This window comes from Coffea arabica, chromosome 7c (assembly GCF_036785885.1).
Source record: "Coffea arabica cultivar ET-39 chromosome 7c, Coffea Arabica ET-39 HiFi, whole genome shotgun sequence".
In the NCBI taxonomy this organism is placed as follows: domain Eukaryota; kingdom Viridiplantae; phylum Streptophyta; class Magnoliopsida; order Gentianales; family Rubiaceae; genus Coffea; species Coffea arabica.
The window spans coordinates 21,250,349-21,264,609 of NC_092322.1; the positions used below are offsets into that span (position 1 = coordinate 21,250,349).

At 36.4% G+C, this 14,261-nt stretch overlaps 1 protein-coding gene across 1 annotated transcript; it reads right to left on the minus strand.

Annotated features, from left to right (window-relative positions):
- Positions 1-8,955: 8,955 nt before the first annotated feature.
- LOC140010597 (zinc finger BED domain-containing protein RICESLEEPER 2-like) lies at positions 8,956-10,508 on the minus strand. Its single transcript, XM_072057896.1, has 2 exons — positions 9,117-10,508; positions 8,956-9,024 (listed from the first exon to the last, which is right to left on the minus strand). The coding sequence occupies exons 1-2, from the start codon at positions 10,506-10,508 to the stop codon at positions 8,956-8,958; spliced, it is 1,461 nt and encodes a 486-aa protein (XP_071913997.1).
- Positions 10,509-14,261: the final 3,753 nt, after the last annotated feature.

Below are 14,261 nucleotides of genomic sequence, written 5' to 3' on the forward strand. Positions count from 1 at the left end.
ATTCGATTGCCGGGTTAGGTTGAGTTTTATAACTATGGTCTAGAATCATGGCATTGTTACTATTTTAACTTAGAAAATGAAAAAGAAGTTAAGTTTTGTTTAGTTTGCTATTTTAACTTAAAAATTATTGTGAAGATGATGTTTTGGCAAAGTACAGCCAGAACGCTCCAAGAGATCAAGATTCAGTTTAAATGATAAGGACATTAGTTAGGTGACGGTAACATACTAGTTTGGCTCTCAAGCCTTTCTCCTCCCCTAATACGGCTTATGGTATCATTTTAAATCCACCAAAAAAATGAAGAGAAACAAACATTGACTAGAACTGATGGGCTGTCAGCAGATTTTCTATCTTATTCTTAGTTTCCAATTCATAAGAATAATTCTGTCAATCCAATATGGGCGGTAGATTTGTTGTTTTGCTTGTCCATGCTCAATCTGTGATGACTTTGAGGAGTTGTCGAATACTCTAATCTAATGTAAAATGGTATTTGAGAGAGAGATAGAGAGCTAGCCATCATGATTATGTATTCAATAGTCAATAATCTTCACCTCTAAGCCTATTGTCACTTAAATCTTGTATTCTACATTGGACAAAAATTATCTTCTGGTCACTGATTAAATGGGGGGGGGGAGAAACGAGCAGAAAAAAAAAAGATAGAAAAAGGCAAGGGATTTGTATCTTTGCATCTACTGTTTGTTCATGGAAGCAGGATTCAACCTGATGGAGAATATTATTAAAAGCTCTGCTGAAACGTTCTTGTGTTCTTTAATTTATTTAAGACAACAAAAAGAATCTTCGCATGAAAATTAGTCATTAGGAAAGACTAACCGTAGACCAGATTATCGGCAATCAGACAAGTGGATAGGGGAGTTCTCAATATTTTGATTTTTCTTGTTTTTTTTCAATCTTTGTTTGTGATAAGTTTTCAAGATTTCTAGTTTCAAAAAATTTGCATAAAGTCTCAAATGACATAAGAATCCATTACGTGCTTTGATTCAATTTTGAAGCTAATTCTATTCAAGACAATTAACTTGTACATAATCTTTTATCAAATTTCTGTGCACTTTAGATTCGTACCAGTAGGAGGATTTGCAAAGTGGCAACTAAAGCCTGAATTTTTTTATGGGTTTTGAATCCGGCATTTGTTTCTTTTGATCAATTTACAGCCACAAGTCCTAGCATGTTTTCAATGGTTAATATTCAATAAAAAGGAGCTGGAAAAATCATATAAATGTGGAGGGCTCAAGGCCTTTTTTTCCCCTTGAAAGAACCATTTTAAGGGGAAAAAATGTTGCTATTCCATAAAAGAAAGAAAATGTTAACAATACAATCACCATCTATTTTTTGTTCTTAATTTTCAAACAAAAGTTTCGGAGTAAAAAGTTTGCTGTCCACCAAAGAATATGTCATTTTTTAAAATTTTTATTTTTTTACACCCAGTGCCATATTAGGATTGCTAGTTTTGTGAAATAAAATTTTTAAGAATTCTTCTAAAATAAGCTCTTAACACATTTATAAATTCCCTTTATGTTACATGAATTATATTCTTATCTAATACAGTATTTTTTCTGTAAAATTCTAAAAATTTCCAAAAAAAAAAAAACTAAAAGAGCAATGGCACAGTTTTAATAAAAATTTTAAAAAGTCACAAATACCAAGTAGAGTAATCCACTGATTTTCACCTCCAAGTAATAGGCATGTTTTTAAAGTTTTATATTGGAGATTTTTTATTTTGAAGATTAAGACGAAAAGGTTTCTTCTTTTTTTTTTTACCATTTTTTGGATTATTTTTACTTTATGATTATAGATTATATTGAACTACTAGAGTTAACCCAACGATCAAAAGTGGATTTTTAGAGAGACGTTTAGCTTTCGATTCGAATTCTAAATCTACGAGTTGGGGGTGAATCATGAACTTAATAGTTGGACAAGGAAAAAGCACGAGAGAGAAGGGGGGAAAATGTATGAGAGAGAGAGAGAGCGAGTATAGATTGGACTATTTCGTCATTCAATCTTAGGTAGCATGTGTCAGGAATTGAAGGGTTAATAGCTAAATTGTTAAAACCATTTAATTGCCAAGCAGTCCTTGTAACAAAATTCTGATGACCGATTCAGTTAGAGGTAGTTAGTGGTAGTAGCAAGGAGTAGTTAAGATTTTCGAGTATTAAGTCATCAATTTTGTATGAAGGAATTACCCAGAATCATAATCACGAATTTCTTGTTTCTCACTCTCTCTTTCTCATTCTCTCGTCTCTCTTTCTCCCTTACAATCTTCTTCTGCAAATTCAACTTCAATTCATTAATTCAACTATTACAGCTAAATTCAATTCTCTGAAGTCCAAATCCTGACAAAGTGGTATCAGAGCTTGCAGTCATTGGATTGTAGGCTTAGATTACTGAACTTGCCCTGGATTACATCATCGCTAGAATTTTCTAAGACAACTGGCGATTCTTGAGAAGACCACCATGGCAGAGGGAACCAGATTCAAGAACCTGGGGGATCAAGTAAAGAAATAGGAGCTGAAACTCCAAGAGGCTCTAAGTTCCATTCAACAGTTCAAACAAGAATTTTAGCAGCAATTCCAAAACGAAATGGAGATTAATAATTGAAAAATGGAGTTGATAATTGGGGGAGTCAAGGAAGGTCTCAGTGCCTTAGTGAAGATGATGTCCAAAGAGAAAGCTATGGAGATGTATGAATCATCTCACATTGACAAAACTCCCATATATCTACACCTCCTCTCTAAAATCGCATTCAAGGGGAAGAAATGGGAAATTATTGGAGATGAGAAAAAAAGAATAGGATGATATTTTCAAATCCCCCTAGTATGGAGCTGACACAATTTATTGGTGAAAACCATAGAACTTGGATAAGGAAGTACCACAAGTATTTCAATGCTCATCAAATCCCAAAAATTTAAAAGATGGAGGTGATGGAAATGTATCTGGATGGCAAGGCAGATAACTAGTACCAAGGATTTCATTTGGAGAACCCTAACATTAATCGGCAGAAGTTTTGTGATGCTCTGTGTGAAAGATTTGCCGAAAAAGGATCCAAGGATGTTGTGGAGGAATTGAACAAGCTGCGACAGACTGACGCCGTGAAAGAGTACCAGGAGAAGTTTGAGGAGCTGAAAGCATTAATGTTGGCAAAAGATGCACAACTCGGTGAAGCCTATTTTGTTTCCAGCTTTATAAGTTGCCTAAAGGAAAAGATCAAAGCTATGGTTAAAATGTTAAAACCAACCAAGTTGACAGATGCTTTTGCAATTGCTGAATTACAAGAACAAAATCTAGAAGTACAGAATAAAAAAAGGGAAAGGAATTTAGAAAGGACTACTAGACCAGAAGTTTGGACTTTTCAAGAATCAAGGAATTACAATTTCTATTCTTATAAGATTCGCACGGCAAATACTTTTAAGAAGGAACAAGAATCATCTGTTTTGACCAGAAAAATTTCACCACAAGAAATACAATATAGAAAAAATCATGGACTCCATTTCAAGTGTGGGGAGAAATATGGCTTTGGACATCAGTGTAAGCTAAAACATTTGAATTTAGTATTGGTAAGGATGAAGAAGAAGGAGAGTTTTAGGATGCACTGGGGGAACAGGGTGAGAAAACAAGCAATCCTGGGGAGTTGCTAGAAGCATCCCTATGTGTATTGTCTGAGTCTTTGAAGAGAAAGACTATCACCATAAAAGGAGAGGTACAAGGAGTTCCAGTATAAATTTTGGTGGATACTAGAAGCTTAGATTCTTATATCAGCCAACACTTGGCCATAGGGTTGGAGCTACCTCATGTAGTCATAAATCCTTTTACTGTGGTGATAGGTGATGGCTGTTGTATAACTGGCTGTGTCAAATGTCCAAAGGTGCTGTGTATTACCAACAATACCAAGTTTTGTTTTGATTTTAAGGTCATGGAATTAGGAGGGTGGAACATAATACTAGGGGTAGACTGGATGACTCATTACAGTTCCATCACTTTTGATTTCATCAGTTATACATTATAGTGCAAAGTGGGAAGATGAAATTGTATTGTAAGGATGTGTGGCTGAAACTGAAGTTAACCTACTGAAAGGACAAGATCTTAGGGAGTTCATATGGTACAAGCATAGCTGCTATACTATGTCACCTGGGGAACGTAGCAAAAGGCAGCAGGATGAGATACCTAAACGGATTGCAGATGTGATTGCTCAGTATCATGATGTGTTTCAGAAGCCAGTTGCCCTGCCTCCAGAGAGAGCAATGGATCATGCAATTCCACTTAAAGTAGATGCTCAACCATTCAAGGTGAAACTTTACAGGCATCCTCACTCTTAGAAGACTGAAATTGAGAAATAGGTGTTGGAAATGCTAAAAAATGGTATCATTCAACACATCACCAATCCTTTTGCTTCATCAGTTCTATTAGTTAAAAAGAAAAATAGATCCTGGAGGTTTTGTGTTGATTATCGGTGCCTAAATCAACTCACCGTAAAGGATAAATTTCCTATTCCAAACATTGAGGAGCTTCTGGATGAGTTCAGGGAATCTGACTACTATTCTAAGCTAGATTTAACTACAAGATATCATCAAGTGAGGCAAAACCTCAAGATACCTATAAAATAGCTTTTCTAAACCATGAAGGGCACTATGTGTTCTTGGTCATTCCTTTTGGCTTAACCAATGCCCCAACAACATTTCAAGATTTGATGAATCAAGTTTTCCATCCATATTTGAGGAAATTTGTACTCATATTTTTTAATGATATACTGGTTTATAGCAGAACCTTGGAGCAACACCAAGAACACCTAAAAACAATGCTGGACGTTGTGAGGAAGAACCAATTATATGCAAAAACTTCAAAGTACTTGTTTGCTCAAAAGCAGGTGGACTACTTAGGCCATGTTATATCCACAAAAGAAGTGAGTGTGGATACCAACAAGGTGCAAGATATGCTAGATTGGCCAACCCCAAGTTTTGTCAAAGCTTTAGGGGATTTGTGGGATTAACAAGCTATTATAGAAGGGTTATTAGGGATTATGGGATTATTTGCAGGCCACTCACTGATCTATTAAAAAAAAAATGGTTTCAGTGGCATGAAATGGCTCAATAGGCTTTTGAAACACTCAAGCAAGTTATGAGTTCTACACTGGAATTGAGACTTCCTAAGTTTACCGTACCTTTCATTGTAGAAACTGATGCAAGCAATGGAGGTATAAGAGCTATTTTGCAACAAGAGTCACATCCTATTGCTTACGTGAGCAGCGCTTTATCTGGTAAAACTTGTGACTCTCAATTTATGAAAAAAAGTTGCTGGCATTAGTGTTAGCAGTCATTAAATGGAGGCATTATCTCATTGGTAATCACTTCATCATCATAACTGATCATCAGTCTGTCAAGTACTTGTTGGAACAAAACTTAACCACTCTTCTTCAGCATAAGTGGCTTACAAAGTTACTAGGCTTTGACTATGAAATTCACTATAAAAAGGAAGTTGAAAACTCTGCTGCTCATCTCTCAAGAAAAATGCTATATAAGGATGACATTGAAGTGGATGGAACTTGTTTGGCCTTAACTTTTGTCAATCCCAAGTGGATGACAGAGCTATACAGGAGCGATGAAGTGGATGAGAAGTGCCAAAATCTACTGTCTAAACTACTTTTGGATCCCCAATCTCATTCAAACTATACAATCCTCAATGGTATGCTCAAGTACAAAGCGAAATTGGTGGTAGGCTCAGCACACAACATTAGACAGTAGGTGTTCAAAGCTATTCATGACTCTTCAATAGGTGGACATTGTAGGTAGAGAGAGACAGTTTTCAAAGACTTAAAGCCATCTTCCAATGGGATGGAATGAGAGAGGATACCAATAATTACGTCAGAGCCTGTGACACTTGTCAGAGATTCAAAGGAGAAAAATGTTCAATACCAAGTCCACTACAGGTCCTACAATACTAGAGCAAGCTTGGACTAACATCACCATGGACTTTGTGGAAAAATTACTAGTATCTCACACTTTTGATAGCATTTTGGTGGTCATCAATCATTTCACTAAGTATGGACATTTTCTTTTTCTGAAACATCCATTCACAACATCATTGGTGGCTCAGTTGTTCCTAGATCACATCTACAAGCTATATGGTTTGCCTGTATCTATTGTAACAGATAAAGACAAGCTGTTCACCAGCCATTTTTGATAGGCAATCTTCAAGCTTATTGGAGTGTCATTACACTTAAACTCATCCTATCACCCTTAGACAAATGGTCAATCTGAGAGACTAAACTAGTGCCTAGAAAATTTCTTGCATTGTATAACAGGAGAGCACACTGCAAAATGGTCTTAGTGGCTATATTTGGCTAAGTGGTAGTATAATATAGCTTTCCATTTTGGACTACAAGCTACACCTTTTGAGGTCTTATATGGATACAACCAAGCCATTTACCTTTGGGCACATACTAGGATTGAATATTACCAGCAGTTGTGGGTTTGATACAAAGGGTCAAGATCACTCAGTCTTTAAAAGAAATTTGGCCAAAACTCAACAGCGTATGGAGTTTTTTTGCTGACAAACATAGAACTGAATTGTCCTTTATAGTTGGAGATATAGTGTTCCTCAAACTTCAACCATACCGACAGCAATCAATTTCCCTTAGAAGAAATTTGAAGCTTGCAGCTAAATACCATGGATCTTTTGAAATGTTGGAAAAAATGGGTAGTGTCGCATATAGGTTGAAGCTACCAGAAGGAGCTCGACTACACCTTGTGTTCCATGTTTCACTACTCAAGAAAAAGATTGGTCCAACTCATGCTATTACTTCCATATTACCTGAGTATGATTCGCAAGACCATTGTTTGCTAGTACCTAAGAGGATTCTAAGTAGGAGGGTGATCCTTAGGCAATCTTAACCACTCATCCAGTACCTCAATAAATAGCACAATAAGGATACCATTGAAGCTACTTGGGAAGATGCTACTTTCATTCATAGGCAGTTTCCACAATTCCAGTCTAGAGGACAAGACTTTTGTTATGAGACGGGTATTGTCAGGAATTGAATTGTTAAAAGCTAAATTGTTAAGATCATTTAATTGCCAAGCAGTCCTTGTAACAGAATTCTGGTAATCGATTCAGTTAGAGATAGTAGTAAGCAGCAATTAAGATTTTCCAGTATTAAGTCATCAATTTTGTATGAAGGAATTGTCCAGAATCATAATCACAAAATTCTTGTTTCTCACTCTTTCTTTCTCGCACTCTCTTGTCTCTCTCTTTCTCGCTTACAATCTTCTTCTACAAATTCATCTTCTCAACTATTACAGCTAAATTCAATTCTTTAAAGTCCGAATCCTGATAGCATGATGGTCGATGACAGTACGTAACATAACCAACCACTGTACTCAGTGACTTGCCTATAAAATTGTAAGATGGAACTCTAAATTGTGAGCTAATTTTTCCTTTCCTTTTCCCACCCCAATGCTCCTCTTCGGCTAGCATATTCATTCCTCCAACTTAGGGTCGTAGATTTTTTGCTGGCGGAGATTTTCTGGCTAATCTACGCTTCTCTTTTCCTTGCCATCTTATATATCTAACTCTTTCATCAGATAAGCTCGCAACTGAACTAAACAAAGAAAACAAAGAAATTGGCATTCAAGTAGATCAAGGTTGCCAACCCCATCGTTGAGATGGACGGTTAGATATTTTCCCACCCCTTTCTTTTGATCTGTTTACTTTTCTATATAGTTAAATGATTATCATGCAGATCTAAGTTTGCTATTGATTCTTGTTGTTGTTCACCTGAAACAAAAATTAAGAACAAATATGCAAAAGAAAGATTAGACAATAATAATATATTGACACCCAGGTGTGGAGGGTTGAGGTACGGGTATCTTTCTCTCTTTAAGGTGATTCAAGCCTTTGTTAAAGAATCAACTCCGGTGTAGCATGTTCTCTAACTTGTCACCCTCAAGATATAAGAGTCTAGCCACACTTGCTAACACTCTCTCTAGACTACACAATTAGGATAATAAAGCTCTACAAACACCTTTTGTTTCTTGCTTAACAATGAGATAGAAAATAGTGAATTTAGACTCAAAAGACATAAGTTGTTGTTGTTAGAGCTGTTAAACGAGCCGAGTCGAGCTCGAGCATAGGACAATCGAGCTCGCTCGATTAGTCATTCGAGCTCTACAAGGCGCTCGAACTCGACTCGATGTGTTCATAGAAAACTCGAGTTCGGGCTCGAGTTTTGAAATCGAGCCGCCGAGCTCGAAGCTCGAACTCGAGCTCGAAGCTCGAACTCGAGCTCGCGAAAAACTCGAGTCGAGCTTTTCGAGCTCGAGCTCGTTTACGGGAGAGCCCATATCACAAGAAGATACACTTTCTCTGATTTATTATTTGAAGCCAAAATGACAATACAAGCCATGCCAAATGACAATACTCGTATTTCCCTGATTCAATTCAACAAGCCATGCCAAATGACAATACAAGGCAGAGTCTAAAGTTAAAACTACAGTAAAAACCATCAAATGGAGAAACAAAATGTCTACAGGGGGATTACAATCTCCAAACCACATCAAATTACAAGAAGTTTAAACTGCAGCAAGAAGTTAAAACTACACCAAATGACAATACAAGAAGTTAAAACTTCAGCAAACCAGGTCAGATTACCACGTCCACACCAAAATATCCACATTACAACATGAAAAATTATATAAACAGCCACATTACGATATCAACAGCCACCAGTAATCCAAACCAGATCAGATTACCACATGTCCACACCAAAATATCCAAATCAGATCAGATTACAACATGTCCAACCCAAAATGTCCAAACCAGATCAGATTATAACATGAAAAATTACATAAACAGCCACCAAGCAACATCAACTGTCCAAACCAGATCAGATTACAACATAAAAAATTACATAAACTGTCCCCAAGCAACATCAACGGACAACAGCCACCAAATTAGTCATTGAATGATTCAGGAAGTTCAACTTCTTCAAATGTGATTGATTCGGCCACATCAAGTGATTCCTACAGAATAAAAGTATGAAAGTTAAAAAATTTATCAAAATCAGAAATAAGGCAATTGTAACAACAACAAAAACATCCAATCAATTACTTACACGAGACTTATTCTTTAGGCCATGAAGACTGCGGATCCAATCATTGCCGCAAAGCAACATTTGCACCGTCTCAACCGACATAGAAGCTTGTCGATCATCAATTACTCTCCCTCCAGCACTGAAGGTAGATTCTGAAGCCACAGTGGTAACAGGAACGGAGAGTATATCGGCAGCCATCCTCGACAAGATGGGAAATCTCAATCTTTCTCCTTTCCACCAACCCAAAACATCCAGATTTGCCCTTGCATCACAAGCATACCTACTTTCCTCTAAATAAACATCTAAATCTGATTTTTCTGGTGGAGCCCTATCAATTTCACTCACATGCATGTGAAACTTTTCTTTGCCAGTTAAAACGGCAGGTGCAGTCATTTTCTGTTTCTTACTAGAAGAAGTAGAACCTTCATTTTGTCTCCTTTTTACAACCTGCCTTTGTTGTTCAGAATGGGAAACAACATGACAATCAACATATTCATTGTAAAGCTCATAAAGAATGTCTCTAATCTCAGCCATGAATCTAGGAGTTGCATCCTCACCATAAATCACCGGAAAAGCATGATTAATAAGGAACATTTTGTATCTCGGATCCAAAATTGCACCCAAAGATAGCAACACATTACTTTCCCCCCAATACTTATCAAATTTAGCAGACATACTTCCAGCCATTGCCCGAATATGCTCAAAAGGATCAAGAGCTTTTTCATTTAAAAGCTCTTTAATCCTATAGAGCTCCACAAGAAAAATGTTAGCTGTTGGATACTCAGACCCGGAAATCATATCAGTGATTTCATGAAATATTCCTAGAAATTTGCACACTTCTTCCACTTTCATCCATTCAAAATCAGTAGGAACATAGTGAAATCCAGGGTCTATGTCTGCATATCTTGGAAAGACATCCTTGAACTCTAAACCTGAAGCTAACATCAAATAAGTGCTATTCCACCTTGTTGAACAGTCCAAAATTAGTTTTCTAGAGGGCAACTGAAGCTGTTTTTTAATTTTGGCAAATTCAAGAAGCCTAGATTCTGAATTGTTCAAGTATTTTATCCCTTCTCTAACAACATCAATCACACCACCAAGTTGACCAAGACCATCTTGCACTAAGAGATTAAGTATATGTGCACAACATCTAACATGAAAAATTTTTCCTCCAATACTTAATCTCTTTCTTAGAGAAAAATCTTCTCTAAGTCTCCTAATGCACACATCATTGTATGAAGCATTATCAACAGTTATGCTAGAAACCTTATTCTCAATCTCCCAATCAATGAAGCACTTACTCAGAGCATCAGCTATAATAACTCCAGTATGAGGAGGAGGAACATTGCAAAAATTCAATACACGTTTTTGAAGCACCCAATCAGAATCAATAAAATGACCAGTCACAACCATATATTGAATTTTTTGACCAGATTTTCACAAATCAGTTGTAATACTAATCCTACCAGCACCTTTCAACAATGATTTCAGCTTCCTTTTTTCAATTGTATAAGTACTCATACAATCTTCCTTAACAGTTTGCCGATTAATCTTTTTATAAAACGGAGAAACTGCTTTCATGAATTTGTTGAAAACTACATGCTCCATCATAGAAAAGGGGTACTCATGTGCAAGAATCATGTGTGACGCAAGCTCTCTTACCTTGGCATGATCATACGAGAAATTTGTGATGGAAGTGATACCATCACTTCCACCTTCGGTGAATGAAAGCACTTGTTGCTTTTGTTTGCTTTGCTCCCCAATGGCCATCTTTCTTTGGAGGCAAGAAGTCAGGTGTCTCTTGTGCTGAGATGTGGCTCCGGTTGTACTCTTGGTGAAAAGCTCCTTGCAATGGTTGCACTTCACTTTGACCGTCCCATTATCTAGCACTATTTCAGTCATTTCATCCCATATGCTGGATTTCTTCTTCCTTTGCTTTTTCTCAAAAGGACCAGCTCCTCCATCTCCATCTACTTGCTGTCCTCCTTCATTGCCATCATCTTCTATTATTTCTATTTCTTCTTCACTCATCTCATCAGCTCTTTCTTCGTTGTAATTCAATTGTTCCACGTCTTCATTATTTTGCTCTATCGTAGGACTTGATGATGAACCTTGAAATGAGTTGAATGGAGAGCTGTACATTCCTTAATCAAAAACATTTAATAACCAATACAGATTCTGATTAGTTAAAACAGAAATTTAGAATAACATTTCTAAGAAATAAGGTACAAAAGTAATAAAACAGATTTCAAAAAATAATGCCCACTTCAAGCTAATTTTAACATTTCTTTAACTTGTTCCTATCTCAATTCTCAAGCTTACATTCAGATTAATGAAATAACAGAGAAAAGCAATTAAAAACTCTTAAAATGGCAATCCAAACAAGGGACAGTGATGAATTCCAGGGAAATACTGAATCCATAGTTCCAATTAGTTTGTGCATGGGGACAGTATATTGCATTTCTAGTAGACATTTATATTAAACAAGGAAAGAAATGATATATCCATCTAAGAAATGTCAATTCCAATCAACTCAAGAAAGGTAATATGTGTGAAGTTCCCAGGTTGAAGGTTGTCTCTTTCTTTCTGACCTGTGGAGTTGATAGCTGGTAAGTTAAAGGGTCAAGTAAGGGATCTTGAATTGGAACCCACAAGAAAGTGATAAATGTATAAATAACCCACAAGAAAGTGATAAAGATATAATAATATTAGGGTCAATCATTAAAAAATATTTGCTAATCGAATTATTCCTCAGATTCTGAATTGACAAATGACAAATGAATCTTCCTTTTTTAAGGAGTAAAACTGAAAAGGGCAGAGAATAATCCAGGTGCGAGGCGCCAATCAAATGTTGAAAGAACCTATCTGTTCAACTATCCAAGATGGATGGTAGACATTTATTCACATGCTAAGGCCATAATTAATCATAATAAAAGGGCTTTTAATAGTCAATTTGCTGCATAAAAATCCACCGTATAATTACAGAATATTTAGGAAAAGAATTCACCTTATACTTAGAATCTCTCTTGATGAAGTGCATAAGATGCCATATTCTAGGACAAAGAAGTTGATTCTTAAAAATGCAGAGAACCAAAGCTTCAAAATAGAATGAAAAAAATCAGTTTATGATGCTAACTAGCCTCTTTGATTTTAATAACTTTTAATATACTACGAATAGAACTATATATGTTTACACATACATATACAGTACGGCCTTCAACCCACACTTGTCTCCGAGACTCATACCTGACTCCACTCAAAGTGCCCTTAGCTAAAGGTTTTCTCAAAAGATTAATGTTTCTTCTAAATGTGTTTCAATTTTAGGTAGCCATGTAAATACTATATGTATGCCTCTGTGATTTATGTCAATTTCACTCTAAACATTTTAAAGCTTGGGATTCTCCTCAAAACACCAGAGTATCTTAATCTATAACTAACATGGTCTTAATTGGTTGGGCAGAAAACAATCACAAGCATAAAATGTAATTATCCTACTCATGTTAGGGGTTAGCATTTTTGTATTTTCAGAGACCCTATCCAAAGTTACTCCCCCAATTCAAAGAATTTCAGACTCTCTTGCAATTACTCATGCACTGTTAAGCTACATCTGTATATTAGCATAACACCAGAGAAGCCTAAGCAGTATGTCTCTCATAATATAACATAAAAAGGTTTGCTGATACACAACAAAGTCACTTAGTACCTGCAATTCACTAAAACTTTTGCACGAAGAGTACTTTAAAGTATCAAGATGTCACTAATTTCAACCACGGTAAATAATTATCAAAACATCAAGGCTACGATAAAAAACCATCAAGGCTACTTACCAGAATGCAGTGAATCGGGGTATGGTAGAGCCGTAGAGGGCCCAGGCGGCTGGCTCTACCGAGATGGCTCCGTATGGCGCTGCTCCGTATGGTGGCTGCGGCTGTGGAACGGGAAAGAGATGACAGAAAGGGAAAATAAAAAATTAGGGATGGCGCCTGGCGGTGAGAATGAAGTCTGCGGGATGCGGCGTGAGAATGGAGGCTACAGGGTGCGGCGGCGTGAGAATGGCGGCTGCGGCTGTGGAATGGGAAAATAGATGACAGAAAGGGGAAATCAAAAAATTAGGGATGGCGCCTGGTGGTGAGAATGGAGGCTGAGGGATGCGGCGTGAGAATGGAGGTTGAGGGATGCGGCGGTGGTGTGAGAATGGAGGCTGCGGGGTGAGTCGGGTGACGGCTGTAGGAGGAGAAAACGAAAGACCAAAGGAGGAAAGAATGAATTAGGGCTACAGACAGACGGACGGGAGATGCCTTTGAGTCTTTGACTAGATTACCATTTACCACATACACGTGGAAATGACGAAAATGCCCTTATTTTTCGAGCCTACCGGGCTTAAACGAGCCGAGCAGGGCTCGGCTCGTATATTAAACGAGTACCTATTAGAGCTCGAGCTCGGCTCGTTTCTCTCTGTTAACGAGCCGAGCCGAGCTCTTATCGAGCCGGGTCGAGCTCGGCTCGCGAGCTGCCCGGTTCGATTAACAGCTCTAGTTGTAGTGTCACTTTTCTATCTCAGCTATGCACATATATAGGTGAAGAAAAATTAGACAAACGTAATCTATGTTACTAATAAGACACCAAGTAAATGCTGAAATTATTGGCCATTCAAAACACATTCAAATTTGTGTTGTAGGTTACAAGAAAACTTAGGTGGCGTTTGGTAAAAAGGTTTCGGAATTGGGAATTGGAATAAATCCTATGATTCATGTTTGGTTCACTACTATCGGAATTGAAATTTTGGAATGATGTCTAAAAATTTAGTATTCCACCATTCCTTAGTAAGTTGGTGGCTTTTGTCAAATACCCAAGTGTGATTCCCAAATCTTATAATTACATAATATTTAGTATAATTAATATTTATATATATTATATATTTATATTATAATATATACATATATATAATATATTACAATTATATATTTTATTATAATATTAGTATATTATATAAATATATATTATAATTTTGTAATTAAATATAATTATATTTATATAATATATATTATAAATTTATTAATAATATATTAATAATATATGTGAATATTTATAAATGTATATTATATGCGCATATAATTATAATATATACATTTATATAATATTAATAAATTAAATAATTATTTTATA

Bases quoted from the DNA above. Each gene is read 5' to 3' on its own strand.
- LOC140010597 (XM_072057896.1), bottom strand. From the start codon at position 10,508: ATGGTTGTGACTGGTCATTTTATTGATTCTGATTGGGTGCTTCAAAAA. The intron at 9,025-9,116 runs GTAAGTAATTGA...TTTATTCTGTAG, and splicing joins GCCTAAAGAATAAGTCTCGT to GAATCACTTGATGTGGCCGA.